A 25,044-nucleotide genomic window follows, 5' to 3' on the forward strand; every position below is an offset into this window, starting at 1 on the left:
TTCTATATAATTAATTTAAATGTTTCATTCACAAGCTTTGGTAGGTCATTTGAAAGCTGTTTGATCAGGGGTAAGGTTTTGGTTTCCCAAGCTGAGGCAAATATCTAACAATTTTGCTTCAATATCTTTTTCAGACACTTTTGGAAGTAATTCTATCAGCATCGAGTACACTGACTTTAGCTTTGAAATAACTTGCGTACTATCAGCAGTATTCAAATCCTGGAAACAAGAGAGAACTGTTTGCAATCCATTCACAGCGTCTCTAAGTTCAACGATTAAAATTCTTGAAACTGGCCTTCCGCCAAGTAATTTGATATCCATGAGATATTTTCTGAAGACAAGTGTGCACCTGGAGATAAAGAAAGGGAGACAGGTTCGCCAGATGCGTATATTCGCGTCAGGATTGACGAACAAAACTAAATCATCAAAACATTGGATCGAGAGTCGCAAACGGGGTGAAACATTCAGCATCCTAGTAGTACCATAGATGTCCCAGTTTTGTGGGCGTATCAGTTCTTTGGCTAGTTTATCCATAGTCAACGCGGAAAGCTGGTGTGATACTGGAGGAAGAATTGATTCGATAATGATGTCTTGATTGTGATAAAAAGAAGCGTACCACACGGATGAAATGAATTGTTCAATTTGGGATTTTTCTATCTTACATGCTTTGTTCGTGTCGTAATACATGTTGAAAAATTTCAGTAATATATCTCTCATTTTTTGGTACTGCTCCAAATCAATGTTATCCCCATATTTTGTGGACGGAACAGAGGAAATGAAGCAGCAGTCAAATACAGACAAAGCTAAAGGTATTACCTGAGTCAAGGAATCGATGTTCACCTCTGTTCTGAAATTCATTTCAGGAGTATTCATAATTAGATTCAAAACTTTGAGAGTAATATTGACTAATATTCTGAAACCAATTACCCAGAGATACTCTTTTTCTTCTTCCCCTTCAGAACTTTTTGCAGTAAAGTATATGTCACTTTTAAGTTTGGATGGCTCCAATAAAGACTTAATAACTTTCAAAATGGAGCGATCATTAAAATAAGTTAAATCAGATATTTTCGCTAGGTGTCTTTCCAAAATTTGTAGGCCTTGATAACTAGCAGCAACAAAAGTAGGAATTTTGATACCTTTGTCTCCTAGCTTCTTCACTATCAAATCTCTAGTATGAAAAGGTAAAACAACAATCAGATTCAACTGTTGAATTAACAATGATTCGTAAGAAATATAAGAGGAATCCGATTTGTCAAATTCCAACAAAGATAAATTATCCAGCACTGCTTGTTGCAAAGCAGTACACTTCATATTATCATTTCTTGAGTCAACAAGAATGGGATATCTGATACAAGAATTCAAAATCATCAGCATTTTTTCAAATTTAGAGGTAGTCATTATTGGTTTGAAAAGATGCATTGAAAGAGGAAAGCAGTCAACAAAGGAGCATAAAGAAGTTTGATATACCGCCTCTTTGGCTAAATTATAGTTTATTTTAACTGAAGCCCAGGGCTCAAACAAAGATTCAAGTACATCTTTTGGTAGGTCTTTGTCACATTCTTTAAACCCGTGTAGAATCTCATAAAAATTTTTGAAAATTTGGTTATTTAACTCGACCCAATTGAAGTCTAAATTCAAAAGACCAACAAAATATTCCATTATTCCTTGCCACATGGTAATGATTTGTGGGGATTCTAGCGAAAACGATGAGTTCATAAAGCTGAACAGAAGTTTTGTCAGTCCATTTGTAATATTTATGAAACTTTCCATCCAATCTTTTTGGTCCTGTGAACTAAAAGCAATCGTGGATTCTGGTGGTTTAATTTGCAATATGACTGGGCGTATAACGATATCATAAAGTACAGAATACTGAGATGCATCTGTCAAAAACGATTGAATTACACTGAAGGTAGTTAAAATTGCACCATTGCGAACCTGCACTCTTTTGTCCGGGGACGTTTTTGCTAATTGCAAAACAAGGTAGATCCATAAGTACTGGTAATACTGATAATCATCGGTTGAATCATTTGAAACATATTCAATCAACTGAGCCTCAGAAGCGAGACTGTAATTAAACTCCGAATTATTACTGTTCGTCTCTAGCTTGTCTTTAATATAATCACTAATCAGCCAAAAGTAACTCACTGAATTGAAAGAGATGTTTAAATCAAAGTTTTGTTCCACAAAGTGGTATAAGCTATCAATAATAACTTTAATTTGATTTTTGGGTATACACTGCAGTATTTCGTCTAAAACGACTTTCATAGTTTCGAACGATGATTTCAAGACGGATACGATAATGTCGTTTATGATTTTTTCCTTCAAAATATCTGAGTCACAATTACTAATAATCAAAAAGGGGAAGTCCAACATTTCTGTGACAACTCCCCAGGTAAGCTGAATAAGACTGCCAAATCTATCAATAATGTTCTTCAAGGTTTCTAGTGTTTGTAGATACATTTCTGCTTCACAATTGGCAATTAAAAGCTCATTAGACATAGGCAATTGTGATAGGCGGGTCATAAATTTACACATGTTGTTCAGGACTTTTGTCTCTGTTAATTCATGTATTTCAATGGATTTGTCTTCAAAACCAGTTTCAGCTGATGCTTTAGCTATTTGATTGAAACTTCTGCTTGCAAGTAATCTTGTCTCATCTGAATTTGACCGGTCATCTGCAATCTTACAGAAATAATCATTGATTATATCAAAATTGTTTTCTGGATAAATCATGAATTCAATGGGGTTTATGACACAAATATCTGTCAACTTATTAACATAGAAAAGCTTATTAAAAATGCAAGGTTGTATTTCTCCGCTGGTAGTTAATGGACTCTGTCCAAACTCTCTTTCTGGCTCAGGTGTCATTACCTTTTCCGAAAGTGAGATTAATGATTTCAAAATGTAGGAAAACGTGGTTTCATCTTGATTAAAGATGCTCTTACTGAGTTCACTTAAAGAATGCTCAATTATTTGAAGATCACGATTCATTAGATAAGGAGACAGCGGAGGCACATCTTTTTTGCTCATCCCCGAGGTTCCATTTATGTAATAGCTTACCCATTGCAACACTATCAGAATTATCTCCCAGTCATCATGTAAATGTGATCCCAAAGAAACACCGAGTCTGATGAGCGTATGAAAACATAAAGTTTGTCTTGTGTTGATTGTTCTGGGGTACATTTGTACTGAAGTTGAGCTTGGAACATCATTATTGCCATTATTAGACATGTTTGAAACTGCTTGTCCCAAGGTTGAGCTAATTGTTCCCACGATAGACTCACCAATTGTCATCACTCTACTCTGATACCCGCTTCTACCGTCCAGTTTCAACGTGCAAACACTCAAGTACTTGAGAATAGATTGCTTCACTTTATTCAAGGATAGAACGCCAGAGCAATAACACAAATTTTCAAGCAGCTTCAAAGTTCCAGAAAATAATTCATTGTCCAAAGTTGAATGTATGAAGATGTCAGTTATTTCTAGTTGCAATGCCCATGTGTTGGTGATTAGGTCACATATGCACTCGTATAAGACTTTCAATTTTTCATCTTTACTTTCTGCAAATAACTGTTCTGATATATAAGGAGCTGGATTGGCTGCTTTCATTAAACTTAAAGTAGAACTCTGGACACAATCCGAGAGAGCAATAAGTATCTGGGAAATGAGATAAGAGTCATAAGAAGGGGGCGTTTGCGGAGGTTCTTGCTTCTCGATTGAATCCATAAACCTTATAGTTTTGGTAAATTCAGCAGCTCTCAGACCCGGAGGATAAACCACTTTCCTTTGGGACAGTTGCTGAGGCTTTTGCTTCTTACCGTTTTGTATTGGCTCGTTAGTGGTAGCAGGAAGCTGTATCAAATCACCAGTATTCAAAACATTTTTCTGATCATGGACTATGTTAAGACACACTTTGAGCAAGTCATCAACAACACTTTTTCTTTCCTCCGTTGGATTATTGTCATAAGCCATGAATATTTTTTTGAGAAGCTCATGATTTTTGAACACTCCCACGTAGATTTCTAACACCATTGTTTTTTTCCACTGCGGAGCCCCCGAATTCTTTGATAGAATATGTGTTAAAAGGGTAAGCGTAACCTCTGATTCTACTCTCAAAACGTCGAACTCATCATTCAACAAGAGAAATATCAATCTTGAGACTTTCACCATCAAAGTAAAATCTTTGCTTGAAGAAACAAACCTCAATAATATAGGAGCAACACGGGTACGCAAAAGAAATGACAATTCCACATGTTCAAGGAAAATTTCGGAATTATTTTTGATTAAGCTTTCTAGAATCTCAAAACCATAGTCTTCGGTTATGTAATTAGTTTTTAAAAAAGATGGCTTGTGATGTTCAATTAAGGTACAAAGATCAGATACCAATCTCTGTGCATCGTATACGCTTTGTTTCACTTGAATGCATTTATCGTTATCTATTGGAACTTCGTACATCGTGAAACACACCTCTTTATCCGGTGTTGTATCTGATATCGTAACCTTCTCGAAAGCAATATCGATCAACTGTGAAAAGGTTGCTTGTGCTGTGTTTATTATCACTAGGCCTTTGCTGGCAGCTTGAAGAGTAGTGCAAATGTACAACATTTTACTCAGCGTCTCAGCATTGACCCTAAAGGCATACAGTTGAAAGAAAGAAGGTAGTAGCTGTAGTATTTTCACTTGTATTTCTGGACCAGCATTTGAGGCCTCCATCAACGCATCGACTACTCCATCAATAGGCTCCGGAGATCCCTCAGGCGTGGATTCAATGCTTGGCAGCAGTTTCAGCTGAATGATCTTACTTAGACATTTCACTGCATCCCCAATAAGTTTAGTGTTTTTTGAATGACATGCCATGAGTAAAGGGACAATAAATTCGGGATGCACACGGAGAGTGTCAACTAACGCTGGACTATCGTTCCCGGAAGGTCCCATAACATTATCTGGATTCAATGAAGATAAAGAAAATGGTTTAAGCAACTCGATTGAATGATCACAGGCATGCCTTATCTCTGGATTCTTTCGTTTGGCATCAACACCTAATGCAGCTAGGTCAGCAATAATTTTGTCTGCAATCTCGGGACCCACACTAGATTGCGACATTGTTTACGGTCTTTCCAATCGAAACACTCAGTCAATTGAGGTATGTCTTTGGTGTCCGAAATTAATGATTAGCCCAGCTCGTAATCGGATGAACACTTTCCAGAAGAGTTTCGCCGGCATGTGTACAAGTGTCAAGGCTGGTTCTTCCGATTAACATGAATCAGCCATCATAATCCATGAACACCTCTACACCACACAAATATTTTTTTTCCTCTTTTGTCCATTTCTTTCCATCTCTTTCAGTTGTTGGCCCTCATAAAGCAAGAATACAAGAAGTGGATGGGGAGAAATAGCGAATAAACATATGAAGATTATCATGGATGGAGTATTTGCTGTTAATAAACAGTCTGGTGCCACTTCAAGGGCGGTTTTGGACCAACTGAATCGAATACTATCTTCGTCTAAGGTCTCTCAAGAGTCGTTACAAAAGTTACAAAACACCAGAAAACAAGCACAGGGTAAGCAACGTATCAAAAAATGGAAAACAACAAAATTAAAGATGGGACATGGTGGTACACTTGATCCCTTAGCGTCGGGTGTTTTGGTCATTGGTGTTGGTTCAGGGACTAAGAAGTTGGGTGATTACACCAACGGCTCTGTGAAAAAGTATGAGTGTGTTGGGCTTTTGGGCGGATCAACGACGACAGGAGACAGCGAGGGTGAGCTACTACTGAAAACTGAGGTTGATCATATTACCAATGATTTACTTGAACAGACCAAGGAAAGAATGGTTGGAACTTTAGACCAAACACCTCCAATTTTCAGTGCTTTGAAAATGGATGGTAAAAGGTTATACGAGTATGCCAGAGAGGGGTTGCCTTTACCTCGCCAGATTAAAAGTAGAGAAGTCAAGATTACCGATATGGATATCAAGAATGATACTTTAACATCGGAACACGAATATGTCTTCTTAAAGAGTGAAGTAGATGAAAACGGAAAAACACTTGCCGAACAATTAGCCAACAACCCAACGTTGAACGACCATCCTGTTCCGTTTTCCAGAGAATGGAAAGAAAAACATAAAAATGACAATTTGCTACCGTTGGAAATGCGTATAATAAAGGATTCTAAGATGTATGAAGACGAAGAATACCGTGCCCCTTTACTTCACTTTGATGCGACTGTTTCATCAGGTACCTATATCAGATCTTTGTTAAGTGATATGGGACGGGCCGTTGGGTCGAGCGCTTACATGGTTAAGTTGGTCAGGTGGAAGCAAGCTGAGTGGGAGCTTAATAAAAACGTTTTTGAGATGGAAGATTTCATCAAATACGGCGAAGAGATTTGGGCTCCTGTCTTAGAAAAAGTTCTGAGTTCTAGGGATGGTAATGTCAACGTCAGGGAGGAGATGGAGAAATCTATCAAGGCCCATCCAGAAGCAGTAAAGCTTGAAGCTGAAAAGGTCGAAGGAGAAGAGGAAGAAGAGGGAAAGAAAAAGCAAAAATTAGAACTTAGTGAAGATTACGGGGAACCTTCTTCGAAAAAGCTAAAAACCTAATTTCTGATCTTTTTTTGTCAATCTTGTTGAACATTTCGTATTAAAAAGTCATGCATGAAGCAAAAAAAGTTAAAATAGCGTTAATGTATATATCAGGCAGTAGACGTTGTGTTGTGAACATTCTTCTCACCCATAAAATTGCATGCCCTGTAGGTTTGCACATGGCCGAATATGTCCGAGGTAATACTGACCCCATCCTGGGTGGTTTGGTCAGGATCATCAAAGCTCGGATCTCCATAGCTAAGCTGGACCAGATCTGCAGATTGAGGACATGCAAAACCGAAAGCAGGGGGACAATCCCGAACAATTGCTTCACACATATTAAGGCATGGGAGAACTTCGGCATAGGGCAAAGGTGGAATGATGGTTTGCTCAATGAAATGGTTTCTCCCTGAACCTGCATCATAAACCATGTTTTGCGGACCCGCATGAGATGGAGAAATACATCTGGGTATAGTGACGGAGCACAGCCATTGTTTGTACGAATACTTGCAATCGTCACAAGTTCGTATTGGAGAATATCTCGCTGATAGCTCTGTGTCACAGGGTATTTGTTGCATTGCATATCCAAATGGAGTGTATAAGCTTTCAGAGTAGTTATCGTATGCCGCCATCAGCTGTTCCCATGACTCATCTCCGTCATAAAAACCAGTTGAAACAGGGACTGCATAAGCGACTTCATTGCAAAACCCTAAACTATAAGCAAGCTTGCAAGCTTTCGATGTGGACATTGTAAACTCGAATTGTTTGAAAACTCCTCCACCGTAAGGTATATCTGTAAACGTCACAACAAGTACTGCAGAATAATGCTTGGAAATCTCTAAACCAGACACAAGAAATTCATTTCTCGACGACTCAGTAGTATTCTCTTGAATCTCAACTCTTGTACCGTATCCGGTGGATTCACTTATAGCACACCATGATTGATTCAAAGAAGTCGGTATATAATTCCCATCCTCAAAAATGTACATTCCGTAAGATCTATTTTTTCCAAAATTTATCTTCCCTGCTTCAAAAATAACTGTGTCATAGTCGACATCAACAACAGAGATAAAAGGTTCGACATCATAAAGAAAAAGTAAATTTCTTTGAGAGACGGCAAATTCGTATACCCAGTTTGAATCCCTGGTACACTCATCGCAAGAGTCGGGAATAACTAGCATGTACAAAGTGTATTTTGATACGTTGTCCTGCATTTGCATCTGGGCCAACCCTTCAGCGTATCCATTCCTAAATCTAATAGCTGTCATTTCGTCCGTGTCTGTGCTTTTTGCTACTGTTTCATTGAATGTATAATATAAAGAAAGACCATTTTCTGAGAGATCTGTATCCCACGTGTCAGGTAAGCCACACAAAGAGGCGGAAATGTATACGAAAATTTGATAGGAGTGTGTCCATTCTGAGTCAAGATCTGGCTCAAATTTGTAAGCCACTAGCGTGCTGTAATTAACTGAATCCCTGACAGGTATAGATTCGGCAAGATTGGTCATGTTCTCAAATTCTATAGGATCAGACAGTTCATGTGGTTCAGGTTCCACAATTGGTGGATCATCAGGATCATCATCAAAATGATGAAAGGTGCTTGCTATTTCAAATGTTGCATCGATGTCCATAAGCTCCACAGCCCATGCCCGACTTGTTAAGATGAGGAGAATTGATAAGAGATAAAATTGTAAACTTATAGGTTTGATGTTTGATATTCGGTAAAGCAACGCCATTTTTGTTTCAAAGCATGCGTACTCTGAATTTTTTGGTATACCACAAAACTGATAGTGCCTAAACTTTTGTCCACCAGAGTATTGTATTTTGACCCCATCTGAAGTTTTCCTGCAGAAGAAAAAAGTGTATAAACTCCTCGACTATCACCGGTCAAGATAAAAAAGCTAAGAATAGTATGGCATAAGGTGTTACGTAATTGTAATTTTTAGGTTTTATCATATGTGAATTAAGTCATTGAGAAAATGATATATAGATTGTATAAAAGTAAAACTGAAAGTAAACAATTAGATAGCCAACTTTTCTAGCAAAGTTTTGACCTCTTCAACAGCAGCATCTGCACCTTCAGCTTTATCGCCCATACCTTGACAGGTGTTACCTTTACCACCTGCTCTACCACCGATGAAAGCTGCACCCTTGGTGGCAACTTCTACAGCTGGTAACTTTTCTTGGACTGCAGGGCTCAAATAGACACCTTGTGCCGCTTTACCTTCAACCTCAGCAAGAACAATATAAAGACAGCTATCTTTCTGTTCTTTCTTCATATAGTTAATTGCTTCAGAGATGATCTTAGCGTTAGGGCCAGCAGAAACATGTACTGCACAAACTGACTTATGGTCTGGTGCAGCAAAAAATGATTTGACAGCATCCATGACTTTAGTTGTATCTTGCTTGACACGAAGTTTGGTTTCATCTTTAACGCTCTTTTCGATTGCAGTAAATTTAGCCTTTAATGCGGCTTTTTCGACCACACTTATTGACAATTTACCCAATTCTGTACCAAGATCTTTAACTCTACGCTCCTTGGTCTCACCATATGGCAGCTTGCTGACATCGTCCAAAATCTTGGAAAATTCTGCAGCCTTTCTCTGCACCTCACGAGCTTCAGAGCCTGACACAGCAACAATACGACGGATACCCTTTGCAATACCTGATTCTTCAATGATGACGAATTCTTTAATATCATCGGTCTTTGCGACGTGAGTACCACCACAGAATTCAATGGAGTATTTTTTCCATTTTTCGTTGGATGGATCAGCAAGAAGATCTTCAACTGGAATGCCGACAGAGACAACACGCACAGGGTCAGGATAAGATTCACCAAAAACAGCACGTAAACCGTTGATGCTCTTGGCAGTTTCCAGAGCAACAGGCTTTGCATAAACCTTCAGGTTCTCCTTAATAATCTGGTTGACAATTTGTTCCACTTGGTCTAGTTCCTTTAGCTCGACGGACTTCTTATGAGAGAAATCGAAACGAAGTTTTTCAGACGCAACCAAAGAACCCTTTTGTTCAACACCGTCACCAATGACATCACGAAGGGCAAAATTCAAAATGTGAGTACCCGTGTGGTTGTTCCGTAAGGGCCATCTTCTAAGTTCGTCATAACCTGAAATAACGATGTCGTTGACTTTCAATTCACCTTCATCAATGAAACCAGTATGTAAAACATAACCTGCGTAAACTTGGACATTTTCGACATGGAACTCAGATTTACCATCAATGACGATTCTACCTGTATCGTATTCCTGGCCACCTTGTTCAGCATAGAATGGGGTCTTGTCCAACAAAATTCCAATTTGCTTATCTTTGAATGAGTCAGCGGTGACTGAATCAACAAATCCGCCATCAGTGTAAATAGCCAAGACTTGAGAATTAATATCTTTTGTATCATATTTAGCTGAATCGTCTGTTGTTGGAACCTTTTGCTCGCCCAATAAGGCCAATGCGTGAACATCAAGCTTCAAGAGAGCCTTGGCCGACTTGCTTGCCCCTCCTTTGGAAGCTTCCTTGGAGGCGAGTCTTGCCTTTTCGAAACCTTCTTCATCAATCTTTAACCCGGCTTCTTCTGCCATCAAACGAGTAAGATCGACAGGGAAACCATATGTATCATAAAGTCTCCAAACGTCTTTACCTGAAAGGGTTTGTTCGGGGGTCTTGGAAGCGATCAATGCATACTGCTCAAATAATTTTTCACCTCTGTCTAAAGTACGAGCAAAAGAGGCTTCTTCCTCATCCAAGATTTCGAAGATGGAGGATGGATCCTTAGCCAATTCAGGGAAGATGTGTTTATCTTGTTCGATCAAGGTTGGGGCTAATTGGGAGAAAAAGGTGCCGATTGGGTAGTTCATGTATTTTCTAGTGTATCTTGCACCTCTTCTTAAGATTCTTCTCAAGACGTAGCCCCTTCCTTCGTTATTTGGGACACCGCCATCTGCCAAAGCAAATGTCAAGGTACGGACGTGATCTGCTAGAACACGGTATGCAGTATCAATACCATCGACGTCGTCCTTACCGAATTTACCGGAGTAAGGTCTGACACCGGTGATTTCCTGGATTTTCAGAAATAGAGGCTCAAAGACATCTGTGTCGTAGTTGGATCTAACATCTTGTAAAAGAGAGACCAATCTCTCGAAACCCAAACCGGTATCGATGTGCTTTGCAGGCAAAGGCTTCAACGATCCATCCGGTTCTCTGTTGAACTGAATAAAGACGTTGTTCCAGATTTCAAGAACATCAGGATCATCTTCATTGACTAAAGAAGCGGCGTTTCTGCCACCGATTCTGTCGTAGTGGATTTCAGAGCATGGACCACATGGACCTTGGTCACCCATTTCCCAGAAGTTGTCTTTGGCGTTACCTGGTAAGATGTGGTCATCAGGGACACCGATGGCAGACCATAATTCCTTTGCTTCAATATCTGGTTCGAGACCTGCTTTCTCGTCACCTTCGAAATAGGTAACATAAAGTCTGTCTGCTGGAATGCCATAAACCTTGGTCAAAAGTTCCCAGGAGTATTGGATAGCCTCCTTTTTGAAGTAATCGCCGAAAGACCAGTTCCCCAACATTTCGAAGAAGGTATGGTGGTAGGAGTCTCTACCAACATCTTCCAAATCGTTGTGCTTACCCCCGGCACGGATACATTTCTGGGAGTTCACTGCTCTCTTCAACGTAGAAAAGGAAGAGGAAGGATCGACGGTTCCCAAAAAGATAGGCTTGTACTGGTTCATACCTGCGTTGGCAAAAAGTAAGGTTGGGTCATCGTGCGGGATGACCGAGGACGATGGGACAAACGTGTGCTGTTTTTGCTTGAAAAAGTCCAAGAACGTGTCTCTGACCTTGGAGGCAGGCCACTCCTGAACCTTAGGGTTTGTTGCTGGGTTTGTGTATATAGACATTGTGGAGGAAAAGGCACGGCTGGCTTGAGGGAAGTCTGCACGGAGAGAAACAGGCTTTAGCGATGCGATCGAAGATAGTTGTAGACTGCGCAGTGCGTGCATATAATAGCCTGGGGCGGGACACAGCAGGGCAGCGGGGGCGGCGAGATAAGTAGAAAAGGGAACCGGTTGATTCTGCGTACCACCAGAGACGTTTCACTGTGCTAAAGGGTGGGGCGAAAAGAGACCAGGATACAGCTTAGAAACAGCAGAGGCGAAAGAATAGACGCCGTGAACAGAGCAGAGAAAAGAAAAGAGCATCAGCACCCTCACGATCCAGTGAAGAGGCACCGGAAGAAAATCATGAAGAAAAATGGAGAGGCAGCGCCAGCTAGGAAAACGGGGACGAAGACGGAGACGACGCGTCGGCAAAGGGCGGAGGGGGGGCAGCAACGGATTTTTCACCTTCTTTTGCAGGTGTTGAAGAGGCTCCAAATGACGGGTTTGCGTTGGGCGCCAGGAGTCAGGGAAGACGGTGAGAAACAGGGATGGTCAGACTAAAAACACGGTACATATTGTTCCAGCTGCGGTATCCGCAGGAGGTGGACGAAACAGGAGTGGGCGGCAGAGGACTGCCGTGCGACGTTCCGACGGAGTCCACGAGCACGCTTTCTGCACGGACGTTGGCGTCAACGTTGAGGTTGTCGATGACGAAGAACTTCGGGGACGAGGCGCTTGCAGACACGCTGACGTCGTTTGTGGTGAAGTACTTCTCGAACAAGACGTCGACAGGGATTCTGCGGGTGCACAGGGACGCGGTGGAGCGGGTGCTGGCGGCGATGTTCTTTGTGCAGACGGTGGAGGGTCGTGACGTGATCTGGGAGTCGGTGGGAGTGAGTGGGAGTATCAGCAAATGCGAGAAGCGGGCGATCACGCGGAACCGGCGGGTGATCCGGGAGCTGAGGCGGGCTGGGGGTACGGAGGCGGAGGTGGACATGGCGGAGGCGATGTTGGAGAACTTGCGGGGGGCCGGCGCAGAGGACGACGAGTTGTGAGTGTGCCAGCGGGTGCCGGTGCTTTGCTAAATAAGGAAGTATGATTGTGTGTAAATACGATGCGCTACGGAGCAGATTCTATCTAGTCGGGTGCGGATATCCCTACTCTCTGGAGGTGATGATGGAGACAAACTCGGGCTTCAAGGAGGCGCCGCCGACGAGGAAGCCGTCGACGTCGGGCTTGTCTCTGAAGTCGGGGGCGTTCTTGCCGTTGGCGCTGCCGCCGTACAAGATCCGGACGGAGTCGGCGAGCTCGCCGAGCTCGGACTTGAGGTAGTCTCTGATCTTGCTGTGGATGTCCTGCGCGTCGGCGGCTGTGGCCGCCAAGCCGGTGCCGATTGCCCAGATCGGCTCGTACGCAACGACAATGTGCTGCCAGTCGTCCTTCTTCACCGCCTTGACCACTGCGGCAAGCTCTCTCTCGCACACGTCGAGGGTGCTGCCGGCCTTCTTCTCGTCGATGGACTCGCCGATGCAGAGAATCACCTTGAGGCCCTTCTCGATGGCAAACGCCACCTTGTCGGCGACAAACTCGTCCGACTCGTGGAAGATGCCTCTGCGCTCGCTGTGTCCGAGAATGACCCACTCCGCGCCACAGTCCTTCACCTCGACAGGCGAGATCTCTCCCGTGTACGCCCCGGACTCCTTGGTGTAGCTGTTCTGCGCACCCACCTGGACCGTCTTCTGCTTGTTGAGCTCTGCGGTGTACGCCAAGTAAGGGGCTGGTGGACAGAGCACCACCTCGACGTTTGCAGGGAGCTTGCTGGAGTTGAGGTTCTCCACGATAGTCTTGATGGACTCCTTCGAGCCGTTCATCTTGAAGTTACCTCCGACGAAAAAAGTTCTAGCCATTGTGTGTGTGTGTGTGTGTGTGTGTGTGTGTGGGAATGTAGGTTTGCAGTGTGTGCTTGTGTACGGCCAGCCGGTCTGTCTTGCGGTGCTGTGCTGTGCCCTGTGCATGGCTTGCCTGGCTCAGCGCTTTAGAAAAAGGAGAATGCTCAGCAGGAGAATGCTCAGCAGGAGGCCCTGGTCCCAGGCCCTGTGGCCTGTCCTGCCCCTGCCGCTGCCGCCTCTCCCCACTCCCGCGCCCGTCTCTCCCGCCGCCACCCCGGGGGGGCCCACCCCGGAGCCCGGGCGTCACGGCGATGCGGGGCCGCGGAGCCCCGTCGTCCCGTCGACCCGTCGCCCCGGAGGTGTCGCGCAGGGGTGGGGCCGAGCCGCCGCCTCAGCCGTAGGGGTACACAAGCAGGTCGGCGGCACCAGGGGCGTCGGACCAGCGGTCAAGGGGCGTCTCGAGCACGTAGGTGCACTCGCCCTCCAGCTGGGGAGCATGGTGGGGCTGCTGGTGGAGGCAGATCCAGCGGCAGTGCGGGATGTTCTGGAGGTCCTCGAAGTACTCGACGCTCCAGCGGAACCAGCGCTGGAGAAAAACGCGGGCCCAGATTCCGTGGGTGACGAGAACAAGCACGCCGGGGAACGCGTCCTTCTTGAACTGGCGGAAAAGGGTGTCGTTGAAAGAGGAGCATCGGTCGTAGACGTCGGCGGCGCTCTCGCCGTGCGGAATTCGGTAGAAGAAGTGGCCGTACTTGGCCCGCTCCAGCCAGATCTGCCTCATCTCCTGCGGCGTGCCTTGGAAGTTGCCGAAGTCCTGCTCCCGCATGCGGGGCTCCTCGTGGATGACGACCTCGCGGCGGCGGCGGGGGTGGCGGCCGGCTCAGCGCTGGCCGGCTCAGCGCCGGCGGGCTCAGCGGCGTCGCCGTCGCCGGCCGCGTCGCCGTCGTTGTGGTTGCGGTCGTCGACGCCGTTGGCGGCGTCGACGCTCTCCAGGCCCCGGAGGATCCCCTGCAGCGTCTCCCTCGTGCGCTGGTACGGCGACGTGAAGAAGCAGACCGACTCGCCCTCGTGCACGTAGTCGTGGAGCTTGACGCCGGCAGCAAACGCCTGCTCCCGGCCTGCCGCCGTCAAGGGGATCTTGTGGTTCGGCGTGTAGCAGTTCACGGACTTGTCGCAGTTGCCCTCGGACTCGCCGTGGCGGATCAACAGTATGAGCTGTCCCAGCGGGGCCCGCCTGGGTCGAGGCGTCGCCGTCTGTTAGTATCTCCGGTCGGTGTCGCAAAGAAGGGTGCTCGAGGGCTCCCGAGCAGGGCCGGGGCGCTGGCTGCGGCCACGCCGCCGCCCGTGCAGGTACGTACTCTTGGTCTTCCCATTGCGTCGTGCTCCTCTCGGTAGGTCTGTGTCTTGTCTTGTCTTGTCTTGTCTAGTCTAGTCTAGTGTTGTCCTGTCTCTTCCAGCGGCCCTGGGCCAACCCGGGCCCTCTCGTTCTCGCAGCTCCGGTGTCTGCTTATGTAGGGCCGACTCCATTTGCTAGCCACAGCGACATGCTCGCCGCAGGCCGCGGGACAGCGCACCTGTGCACCGCACGCCTTGTCAGCGCAGTTGGGCAAACTTTTCGTTTCGCTCTTCCTGGACAGGGCATCTGCACCACATGTACAAGATGGAGGAACCAGGCAGTCCCATTCTGGACCCCGGCTCCGCAACGACCCCAATCAGAGCCACACATACACACACACACACACACACACACACACACACACACACACACACACACACACATGTCTGCTGCTGCCTCTGTCTCCGCAGCTGCCGCCGCCCGTCTCGCAAGAGCCCTGCCAGCCCTCGACTCCATATCGGCGGCCCAGCTCACCATCAAGCCCAAGCTCGCCTCCTACCACGTGCCACGTACCCACCTCGGCAACCTCCCCGTCTACAAGACCTACCGCTCGCAAGCCGTCTACACAGACATCAAGCGGGTCCAGGGGAACGTGGTGCAGCTCAGAAACGACCTCCAGCAGCTGCTCCCGCACGTGGACCGTTCCAACTTCAACTGCCACACCATCAGCGGCAGCCTCAGGATCAAGGGCGACCACACCCTGGCAGTGAAGGAGCTCCTAGCCCAGAAGTTCTAATGCAGAACCTTGCTCCCCCTCTCCCTCCGTTCAACCTGTATATAGTACATACTAGCATACTGGCCCATATATAATAGACCCGGCGTCGCTGTAGACACCCCCACTCCAATACATTACTCTCCGTCAACTCTTAGTAAGAGCACATCGATGATTCCTCTCCAACCCCTCTCCCTCTCTTCCTACCATTGCGTCATTCTGGGATATCGGATAAAACACTACCTCTGACGAGGCAGTGCGATAAAATGGCATATTGAAAATAACACTAGCAGTAATTATCTCATGCAGCGATGCTGATACCCTCCCCGTTTTTCACACCTTCAACAGCTCCTTCCTTGTTTCCCCTACCACTATTCTGCCGCTGCACCCTGGAAACAGATCTTGCGGGACTACAATTATCTTCTCATTGAAATAGTCGCCGTCTGGTTTTCTTCTTGTGTTTTTATCATACCCCTTTTTCTCCCCTGTCTTTGTTCGAATCTTCTGACATAAAAAATAAACAAAAACAAAACCGACAAAACCTTAAAACAAGCAGTTTTTCTACACGCTCACAGACCATCTCCTCTTTTCTGAGATTGACCCACACGCAAAAGCTACAAACCACTCGAAACGCAGCATTGACGCACTGCCCCCGATGACGACCCCAGTTCTGTCTAAAATCACGTCTTCCGGCTCCGCCAATTCTAAACGAATACCTTCTAACCATACCGACACGTCGTCCATGAAAATGGCAACGAGAACAAACTCATCGGCGTCAAATGTGTCCTCTCAGTACACAGACGCTCTGCAGAGTGTGCCATCGAACAGCCAGGATACCCGTGATTTCGTCATGGCCAAACGAATCAAGGAGAGTGAGGTTGTCGGAAACAAATCCAACCTTAACCCTCTACAGGCCCCTTTCGCCTATCTGGACGGCTCAAGGACACTTGGGGAAGAGGTTCAGGTTGTTGCTTCCGGTATCAAGAATATGCTGCATAGACGCCATATGATGCTTGATGACAGCGGTACTAAAGAATCTCAAGACAAAGAACGAATGGCTAGTATTGAAAGGAAAATCCATCAGCTTGAAGATAACGATAAGAATACCGGCCAGCCGGATATTGATGAGCTAGTGGGTCCTGATGGGACTATTAGTCCTGATATAGTTAGGAAAAGTTTGGAAAAAGAAAAGGAAAATAGAATTATTAGGGATGTTCAACATAGCACAGAACCAATTACTTTGCCCAATAGAAATAATACTTGGCAGCATAGTAATCACGAGCAATACCTTGAAAATTCGAAGTTGAGATTGATACGCTCAGAAAATTCTTCTCTTGAAGAAAGCCCCAATCAAAACCTAACAGTCGAAGACACCACAGCAAATTTGAGAAACGCCATAAAACCACATGACTTATCAAATGATCCTAAATATATCCTTGATGCCAAAAATGATAAGAAAACTGCCTTAATGGTTGATGCCTTCCTTTTAGGTTATGCCGACATGTTGTATTTGACATCTTCATTTTTTAAAGATGAAAATGGTATTAGAAAAGGACCCTTGATGATCCCTTTGCTTAGTCTATATTTGACCGATATTACTGTCGAAGTCTTCTTATCAAGAAAAATCAATCTGAACCACGATAATCATATCACCTCTTCTCTCAATAAAGAAGATCTTTTGAAACTTGCTACGTTTACCAAAAATAGAATCTTCAGACTACATTTAGAATATGGTGTAGGTGACCATGTCTTACGTTGGGACATGGAAAAGGATACCAAGGCTCTTGTCGTTTTACACAAAAAATTACTGCGCAGGACAAAAGAAAGATTAGACAAAGTGAAAACCAAAGAAGCAGAGATACCAAGGTTTCCCGTGTTACCCAGCCATTTTGCCAAATTCAGAGGTTTGTTCAAAGGTGATAGGGAGATCTTGATTGCTAATGATAATAAATCAGAGAAAAAGAAATCTTTGAATAGTGAAGGAGCTTCTTATCGAAACGTTCACAGTAATAAAACAAGTATCGCAAAAGGTTACAACCCAAAGGAGAAAAATTCTAGCTCCAAAAGTGAACATTCGAATGTTGACAGAGCTCCAACAATAGACAACCAAATAGGCTCTTCCCAATCTGTCCGTACACCTCCCTTACAGCGTCTTAACTCGGCATCTTCGCAGAACTCTCGTGAAGAATCTTTACATTCTTTATCAAATACATTGAGTAGATTCTCAACAGCAGCTTTTGCAAACCTTCGTTCTTACAACAAACCACATGAAAGAAATAGAGATAAGGATAAGGAAAAGGTAGACAAAGACAAAGACAAAGAGAAGGATAAGGAACGGCAAAAGGAAAGAGAGAAAGAGAAAGAGAAAAATAAAGAAAGAGAAAGACATTTAATAGCACTTCAAGAGAGAACACGCTTAAACCAAAAGTACAGAAATGATATGCAACTCTATTTTGACTCGTTATTGGAGAACGTCTCTTTTAAAGAACAGTCCAATAAAGTTTTACAGTTCTTTGAGCTATCACCCTTTAGTCTTTTGCTTTCTAATGAGATTTACAGGAAAAGAAAGGAAGGCTACATGTTTATTGTCTCTTCGGCGAGTAAACAGGGTTGGAGGGTGGGGCATTTCAAGTTTCATGACTTGAGTGAAATGATCAAACGTCATACAAGTAAATGGTGCATTCTTGGTGATTCTTTTCTAATATATACTTCAGACATTTCATCAACTACTCCGGAAGAGGTATTTTTACTTGATCCTAAAATTCAGATGTCGGTGAAGGGGTTTTCAGAAAAGAAAAACAACTACGGAGGTACAGAGGATTCTGATTCTGATTCCGAAAACTACTACAACTACAACATAAATGATAATATTAACGAGAACGAAAATGAGAATGAAAATGAAAATGAAAATGATGATGTGGACGATTATTATTTTGCTAATTCGAAGTCTGTTTTGAAGAGCGCTAAGTCTTATCCAACAATTAAATTGACCAATTCCGAGCGCTCAATTCAACTGGTTGCTAAAAATCCAAGGATTACTAGACAATGGGCCTCATGTATAAGATCAATAATCAGTGAAACTGAATGGGCCAAACCTCATAGATTTGGATCATTTGCTCCTGTTAGACACCATGCCTTTGCACAATGGTTTGTCGATGCAAGGGATTATTGGTATGCGGCTTCATCTGCCATTGAGATGGCAAAAGATGTAATCTATATTCATGACTGGTGGTTATCGCCGGAATTATATTTGAGACGTCCAGCAAATGGTAACCAAAATTGGAGAATAGACAGATTACTCGAGAAAAAGGCGAAACAAGGTGTTAAAATTTTTGTCATTATTTACAGAAATGTCGGTAATACGGTTGTCACAGATTCCATGTATACAAAACATTCATTGTTAGATTTACATGAGAACATTTACGTGCTAAGATCACCCAACCAAATCATGCAGAACGTTTTCTTTTGGGCTCATCATGAAAAGTTATTGATTATTGATCATTCTGTTTGCTTCTTAGGTGGAATTGATTTATGTTTTGGAAGATATGATACTCCTGACCATGTTTTGGTGGATGATAGTAAATATGCGTTTAAGGTCGAGTCGATGAATGGCAACCTTTCCTCTTCACTTACAGCAAACACATCCTCTACCCCTAACACGAAACGGAACAGATCCTCATCAAAAACTCCAGAATCTGGTGTCACTGACAGTACAAGTTTGGAACATCACCTTGCTGATTCAAACTTAACAGACTCTAAATGGAGTGCAGAATATGATTTCCAGGAGCAATTCCAAGTTTTTCCCGGAAAAGATTACTCTAATCCACGTAAGAAAGACTTTTTTGAATTGACATCTCCTCATGAAGATATGTACGATCGACAGACTGTTCCTCGTATGCCGTGGCATGATGTTCATATGGTCACTGGTGGACAGGTAGCTCGAGATTTGTCTCGTCATTTCATTCAAAGATGGAACTACCTTCTCAGACAAAAGAGACCTTCTCGGCCAACTCCTTTGCTTGTTCCACCTAGACCTTTTACAGATGAAGAGTTATCCAAATTGAATTTAAAAGGTAATTGTGAAGTCCAACTATTGAGATCAAGTGGTGACTGGTCACTTGGACTTGAGGAACACGAGCAAAGTATCCAAAATGCATATATTAAATGTATTGAGCAAAGTGAGCACTTTGTCTATATGGAAAATCAATTTTTTGTTACCAGTTGTACTGTTGAAAGTTGTGTTGTCAAAAATCAAATTGGTGATGCATTGGTGGACAGGATTATTACAGCCCACAAAAATGGCGAGGTATGGAAGGCAGTCATTGTCATTCCTTTGATGCCTGGATTTGAGGCTGATGTTGATACCAAAGAGGGTGGTAGTGTCCGTTTGATTATGCAATGTCAGTATATGTCCATTTCGATGGGCGAAACCTCAATTTTTGCAAGATTGCGCCGAGTAGGAATCAAGCCTGAAGATTACATCAATTTTTACTCTTTGAGAAAATGGGGATTAATTAGTGAAAAGAAGTTGCTTACCACCGAACAGTTGTACATTCATGCGAAAACCATGGTTGTTGATGATAGAATTGCAATTATTGGGTCAGCAAATGTCAATGAAAGATCTATGCGTGGTACTAGAGACTCAGAAGTTTGTGCAATTGTTCGTGATAAAGATTTGATTGAATCTAAGATGGACGGAAAAGCTTATCACGTTGGGAAATTTTCACACAGTTTAAGAATAAGATTGATGCGTGAGCATCTAGGAGTTGATGTTGATTTGATGGATTTGGTTGAGCGCAGGTTTGCTGAGATTGAGAAATTCTGTAACACGGAACTTGGTAACAATGCATCTGTTCTAAAAGCTAATGAAGGTAAAACTTCATTAAGTGCGATGGTTGAAATGGGTACACGGTATTTATTGGGTTTGAATGGTGGTACACCTGGTTTTTGCAAGAGATATGGCGAGAAGAACCATAAATTTGGAGAGAAGCTTACTGAAGAAATGATAAAAACCTTCACATGCATCAAAACAGAACAGGAGAATACCGACTCTGTGGATGATATTGAGTTTTCATTTTCTTTTAACCATAGAGCTGGTAATGAGAATGCCGGTATTAGAAGTGATAAAACCTTGTCATCTGACACAAGAGTCACGACTGAAAACCACAGAAATGAGGTCAGGGGTGATGTTGATGGATTCAACTCTAAATATTACGAGGAAGCTAAAGCTCAAATGAAAAAGTTTCTTGCCCAGCGTGTCAACCAGTGTGCACAGTCAGTGGACATTGAGAAGCGAGAGGCACATGATAAGCACTATCCTTTACCTGTTTTTGAAGATATTGTTGATGTTCTTTCCCAGCATATTGTTCAAAATGCAAGCTCTGGAGAACAAAACGCAATTAATACAGATAGGTGGACCATGGTTAAAAGGTTGTATTATATGAAGAAACTTTACTGCAAACTGGCAGCAAATGCTCATCGTGAAAATAAAAGTTCTAGTGAGATCTTTGAAGATGCAGAAGACAGCTACGTCAGGTCCAGAAGTAATACCAATCCTGAAATGTTAAAATCTTCCTTCAAAAATGCAGATGTCCACCTTAGCAACGATAGCAATGGGGATGCCATTGCGGGATCCGATACCTCTAAGTCTGCCTCCCATCCTCTAGACACAGCATCTTCAACTGCAAACAGATCTCACATGAACGGTGGAGACACAAATAGATTGACTTCTACACCAGCTGAAGGGAAGACTAATAACACGAGTGCAAAGAAGTTACGTTTACCTGATATACCATTGATCAAATTGAAAAACAATGATATCAATGATATCAACAAAAATATGTTGCCTCAACTCGATTTCGATTTCCTTGACCCATATGCTTTTGAGGATCCACTTGATATCAGTTTCTATGAGGGTACATGGATGACCCAAGCAATTAGAAATACCTTGCTCTTCCAAATGGTTTTTCATGTTCAGCCTGACGATTTGGTACAGACATGGAAAGACTACAAAGATTTCGAGGAGTTGAAGAACGCATTCGAAACATACCAAAGAATTTACAGAGATGGCGTTATCAACGGTGAAGGAAACAATGTATTTGGAGGAGAGGAAGCCCAGCAAGAAGGTTTTGACAGAGAGAGCCGTGGCAGCATGGGCCATCCGCTAGATGATGATGTTGTGGAACATCGTCGCCGCTTGGAGCGTAGCTTCAAGCTCGCAGAACTTGAGAGGTTCCAGCGGACCAGTGGGCCAGTTGGGACGACTCTTCCAGGCGCCAGTGGCTACGGAAGAGGTGCTGTCTACGACTACCCGACGAGTTTGCGGCTGATGCGGATGGTCAGGGGACACGTCGTGATGTTCCCGACGAAGTGGCTAAAGAAGGAAGTGGAGGGCTCGAACTGGTTCTACAAGGCGGACAAAATCCCTCCGATCCAGATCTACAATTAGGCTCTCCAGAGCATATTTGTTTAGCTTGTAAAGTACGAAAAGTAAGCGTTTATGCTGCCTCGACCCGAGCCAGCGATAAGTGGTTGTAGAAATTGGAGAAACAAGCGAGAGAAAGAGTGTAAGTGCTGTTTTCTATAAACGATTGACAATTTTTGTTTAGGAGAAAGTGAAATAAAAGAACATAAAATCATAATTGTCTCTATACATTTATTACCAATATAAGATATATCTCACCTCAAGGTATAATAAGCTTTACATATGATGTGCAATACTGAATAAATTGTACAAAAGTAACCGAATCATAGATTAAATATTTGATATGGCGAGCAGTATTTTTATACGCCCATTCTACAGCGGTGCACAGCCAAGCATGTGCGAAAACGGCATTGGGCACCCCGATAAGGGCCTCGGAGAGTCGAGGTGCTTATCGTCGTCGATGCGATGCCCACAAATCTGCAAGGCCCCCGTCCAGGGCAGGCATAGCCAAGTTAAAGTTGTGGGATTCTGGGTAGATCTTACAGACGTGAGTAGTGCAAAGCAAAGGTGCATGAGTGGACAGAGACGTCAAGAACACATCTGTCAAGCTTTTGAAACGTTATTGGTATCCTTCTCACGCCAAGAAAAGAGTCTTGTCGAATCGTATCAACATACACAGTAGGTTAGAAATACTTATCCAACACTAGCCATGGACAGCAAATATGGGTCCCACTACCCACAGCAGCAGCAATCACAGCAGCAGCAACCATTTCAGGTGCATCCGTCACAGCAATACAAGAGTCACAACTTGATTGCCAGAGGAAGACAGAACCAGATACCAAAAAGGTACGAGTTCCAAAAGAACATTCCTCAACGCACGTCCTCGCAGCACAACCAGCAGTTGCTACTAAGCAGGATCAGGGTAGAGGAGGCAAAGTCGCCCCGGAGCCCGTTGTTCCCCGGGCCCACCGCAAGGGAGGGCAGTATTGGGAGCCAGGGGAGCCAGGGGAGTCGTTTGGGCTTTTCGACGCTGCAACGGGTCAAGAGTACGGGACCTGGCGCATCCAGCTTAGCCCCAACGGCAAATCTTGCGCAGTTCAAGCGGCACAGTATAGCTGACGTCGGCAACTTGGCCAGGTCCTCGAGTGCCAACGTGGTCAGCGGCAAGCACGGCCTGAACGTGTACAACGACAGCACTGTGTTTGAGACTACTGTTGCAGGGTGTCGGAACTACGCTTTTGAGAGGCAGATGCTGCAGCAGAGACAGTACGAATACGTGGACGAGGCGATGCAGCAGCGGAGGAGGATAGCCTCGGTTGACATCAGCAACGGCGGGAGATACAACCGACAACCGGCACAGGCTGCATTCGTCCCGCACGACCCTGCCGGCCACCACACCCCCCATTTTTTCAGAAGCCCCCGCTTCAACGGCCGAAGCACCGACAACGTTGCCAACCCCGCCGGCGTGCAGGGCTGGGAGAACGGAGAGGACCCCCACAGCGGCCGCAACTCGATCTTCGAAGATCCCAAGGTGGACAACACCGTCGCCAGCGACGACGACGTCAGTACCGTGGACATGGACGGCCTCGACGAGCCGTTTGCGGACGACGGGAAGTCGGACGTCACCCTACACAGCGCCACCCTGCACGAAGTTCCCTATGACGCCGACGAGCCGTTTCTTCCGACAAGAACCCAGCAGAGGAAGCTTGCCATCAAGCACGAGCTGGACGGAGCCGCCGACACCGACAACCTTCCAATCGGCCAGGAGTGGATGGACCCAGCCAATTACACCGGAAAGGTCCACTCCCACCTCTCGTCTGCCTCCTCGGCCTCTACGGCTGCTCCGAGCTCCGCCAGCAGGGGCAACAAGTACGCTCCCGCCCACTGGATGAACAGCAGTCTTAAGCAGAGAAACATGTACGAGCATGTTACCAGTGAGCTCCGTAAGATGGTCTTATTCAACGAGAAACCCCTTCTCGAGAGTGTGGCCCGCAACAGGAAGGTGCAAGCGAGCCGTGGCGGTGCTATTCCCAGTGGCGGTGCAACCGGTGCGCCGAGCCGAGAGGATGTCGGTGCACTGGTGGCGGGGATGTGGCAAGAGGCTCGTGGAAGAGCGCTGGTCGGATAATAGGGGGTTCAGCAGATACGGAGATAGAGCTGGAGATGAGCCTGAAGAGGACTCCGGAGCCGGTGGCGACCGGTGCAGAGCCTGCGGGGAAGCGGTAGAACAGCAATGGATAGAGAAAATGCACATGGTGCAACTAAGGACGGACACGGTGACCTGTACGGAGGTACGGGGAGCATGCCGCTGGTGGACGACATGCAAGGCATGAGAGTAAGCTACCAGGGAAGCAGCGCCAGCCAGCCGCAGATGCAGCATCCGGGGGTTACGGCAGCGGTGGGCTATCCGGGGCTCGGCGTGGACGTAGGCGTCGTGCCGGCGGCAGCGTACGCTACGGAGAAGACGTTCAACTATGTGAACGACTGCACGCTGACGATCGGCAACACTCCCTCAGGGTTCACGATGCTGATGATACACATCACGGGCACGCCGTTCTTTGGAGTCGGCGCGGTGTACAGCACGTCTGCGGTGGAACTCACGGACGCAGAGATCCACTACAACTCGAAGGACGACTTTCTGCTCGACGAAAGCATCGACCCGACCAGCGCGCTGCCTCTGCACGTCGACAAGGACAGACGGCTGCATAAGGTGAGTCTGTACAAGGTGGAGGAGACGGGCGAGTACCGGATCGACTTCGTCAAGATGTCGAAGACGGGCATTCCCGAGCTCGACGCGCAGGACGCATGGAAAGACCTCGACGACATGGCTGACCCGGAGGCCCGCAGGCGCCAGATCGAGCTTGTCATGCAGTTCACCGAGCTCCTGAAACACAGCAGGGACGAGCCCGACATAATGCTGGTGGGCAGGATCCCCAGCGGGTACCCCGAGCTGCAGCCCTGCGTCGGGACCGTCGTGTTCAAGCGGGCCCAGTAGCCTTTGGCCGACGCGTCGATCAGGACCAGCGTGTTTTCCGTTCTCTAAAATTTACCACTTCTCACAAAAATTTTTTTGCTCTATTTTTCATTTTATCTGCATTTTTTAATTTTTTTTCACTTCTCTGTAGAAACACTGATACAAGTTGGTTTT

The 25,044-nt window shown here is 45.2% G+C and overlaps 11 protein-coding genes across 11 annotated transcripts; 6 read left to right on the forward strand and 5 right to left on the reverse strand.

Moving 5' to 3' along the window:
- Positions 1 to 108: 108 nt before the first annotated feature.
- Positions 109 to 5,064, reverse strand: PICMEDRAFT_23039 (hypothetical protein; the record flags this gene model as incomplete). The annotated part of the gene is made up of 2 exons (XM_019162292.1): positions 109 to 726; positions 817 to 5,064. Coding segments are annotated over 2 exons (4,866 nt in total), but the record flags the coding sequence as incomplete, so codon positions are not given.
- Positions 5,065 to 5,419: 355 nt separating this feature from the next.
- On the forward strand, positions 5,420 to 6,601 carry PICMEDRAFT_58486 (hypothetical protein; the record flags this gene model as incomplete). The annotated part of the gene is made up of 1 exon (XM_019163304.1): positions 5,420 to 6,601. The coding sequence occupies one exon, from the start codon at positions 5,420 to 5,422 to the stop codon at positions 6,599 to 6,601; it is 1,182 nt and encodes a 393-aa protein (XP_019019321.1).
- A 236-nt stretch (positions 6,602 to 6,837) lies between these two features.
- PICMEDRAFT_20389 (hypothetical protein) lies at positions 6,838 to 8,094 on the reverse strand (the record flags this gene model as incomplete). The annotated part of the gene is made up of 1 exon (XM_019162158.1): positions 6,838 to 8,094. A coding segment is annotated over one exon (1,257 nt), but the record flags the coding sequence as incomplete, so codon positions are not given.
- Positions 8,095 to 8,499: 405 nt separating this feature from the next.
- On the reverse strand, positions 8,500 to 11,737 carry PICMEDRAFT_16022 (hypothetical protein). The gene has a single exon (XM_019161060.1). The coding sequence runs from the start codon at positions 11,494 to 11,496 to the stop codon at positions 8,605 to 8,607; it is 2,892 nt and encodes a 963-aa protein (XP_019019323.1). The 5' UTR covers positions 11,497 to 11,737; the 3' UTR covers positions 8,500 to 8,604.
- A 286-nt stretch (positions 11,738 to 12,023) lies between these two features.
- PICMEDRAFT_72183 (hypothetical protein) lies at positions 12,024 to 12,530 on the forward strand (the record flags this gene model as incomplete). The annotated part of the gene is made up of 1 exon (XM_019164117.1): positions 12,024 to 12,530. The coding sequence occupies one exon, from the start codon at positions 12,024 to 12,026 to the stop codon at positions 12,528 to 12,530; it is 507 nt and encodes a 168-aa protein (XP_019019324.1).
- A 102-nt stretch (positions 12,531 to 12,632) lies between these two features.
- PICMEDRAFT_72184 (hypothetical protein) lies at positions 12,633 to 13,382 on the reverse strand (the record flags this gene model as incomplete). Its single annotated transcript, XM_019164118.1, has 1 exon — positions 12,633 to 13,382. The coding sequence occupies one exon, from the start codon at positions 13,380 to 13,382 to the stop codon at positions 12,633 to 12,635; it is 750 nt and encodes a 249-aa protein (XP_019019325.1).
- Positions 13,383 to 13,755: 373 nt separating this feature from the next.
- PICMEDRAFT_72185 (hypothetical protein) lies at positions 13,756 to 15,047 on the reverse strand (the record flags this gene model as incomplete). The annotated part of the gene is made up of 3 exons (XM_019164119.1): positions 13,756 to 14,214; positions 14,331 to 14,598; positions 15,016 to 15,047. The coding sequence occupies 3 exons, from the start codon at positions 15,045 to 15,047 to the stop codon at positions 13,756 to 13,758; spliced, it is 759 nt and encodes a 252-aa protein (XP_019019326.1).
- Positions 15,048 to 15,119: 72 nt separating this feature from the next.
- PICMEDRAFT_16025 (hypothetical protein) lies at positions 15,120 to 15,621 on the forward strand. Its single transcript, XM_019161061.1, has one exon. The coding sequence runs from the start codon at positions 15,143 to 15,145 to the stop codon at positions 15,494 to 15,496; it is 354 nt and encodes a 117-aa protein (XP_019019327.1). The 5' UTR covers positions 15,120 to 15,142; the 3' UTR covers positions 15,497 to 15,621.
- A 238-nt stretch (positions 15,622 to 15,859) lies between these two features.
- Positions 15,860 to 22,101, forward strand: PICMEDRAFT_16026 (hypothetical protein). The gene has a single exon (XM_019161062.1). The coding sequence runs from the start codon at positions 16,128 to 16,130 to the stop codon at positions 21,918 to 21,920; it is 5,793 nt and encodes a 1,930-aa protein (XP_019019328.1). The 5' UTR covers positions 15,860 to 16,127; the 3' UTR covers positions 21,921 to 22,101.
- A 14-nt stretch (positions 22,102 to 22,115) lies between these two features.
- Positions 22,116 to 24,268, forward strand: PICMEDRAFT_124916 (hypothetical protein). Its single transcript, XM_019159933.1, has one exon. It carries the CDS (start codon positions 22,606 to 22,608, stop codon positions 24,022 to 24,024), a length of 1,419 nt encoding a protein of 472 aa, XP_019019329.1. The 5' UTR covers positions 22,116 to 22,605; the 3' UTR covers positions 24,025 to 24,268.
- PICMEDRAFT_72189 (hypothetical protein) lies at positions 24,130 to 24,891 on the forward strand (the record flags this gene model as incomplete). Its single annotated transcript, XM_019164120.1, has 1 exon — positions 24,130 to 24,891. The coding sequence occupies one exon, from the start codon at positions 24,130 to 24,132 to the stop codon at positions 24,889 to 24,891; it is 762 nt and encodes a 253-aa protein (XP_019019330.1).
- Between the last annotated feature and the right edge of the window lie 153 nt (positions 24,892 to 25,044).

The sequence above is a fragment of the Pichia membranifaciens genome (assembly GCF_001661235.1).
Source record: "Pichia membranifaciens NRRL Y-2026 unplaced genomic scaffold PICMEscaffold_2, whole genome shotgun sequence".
Taxonomy (NCBI): domain Eukaryota; kingdom Fungi; phylum Ascomycota; class Pichiomycetes; order Pichiales; family Pichiaceae; genus Pichia; species Pichia membranifaciens.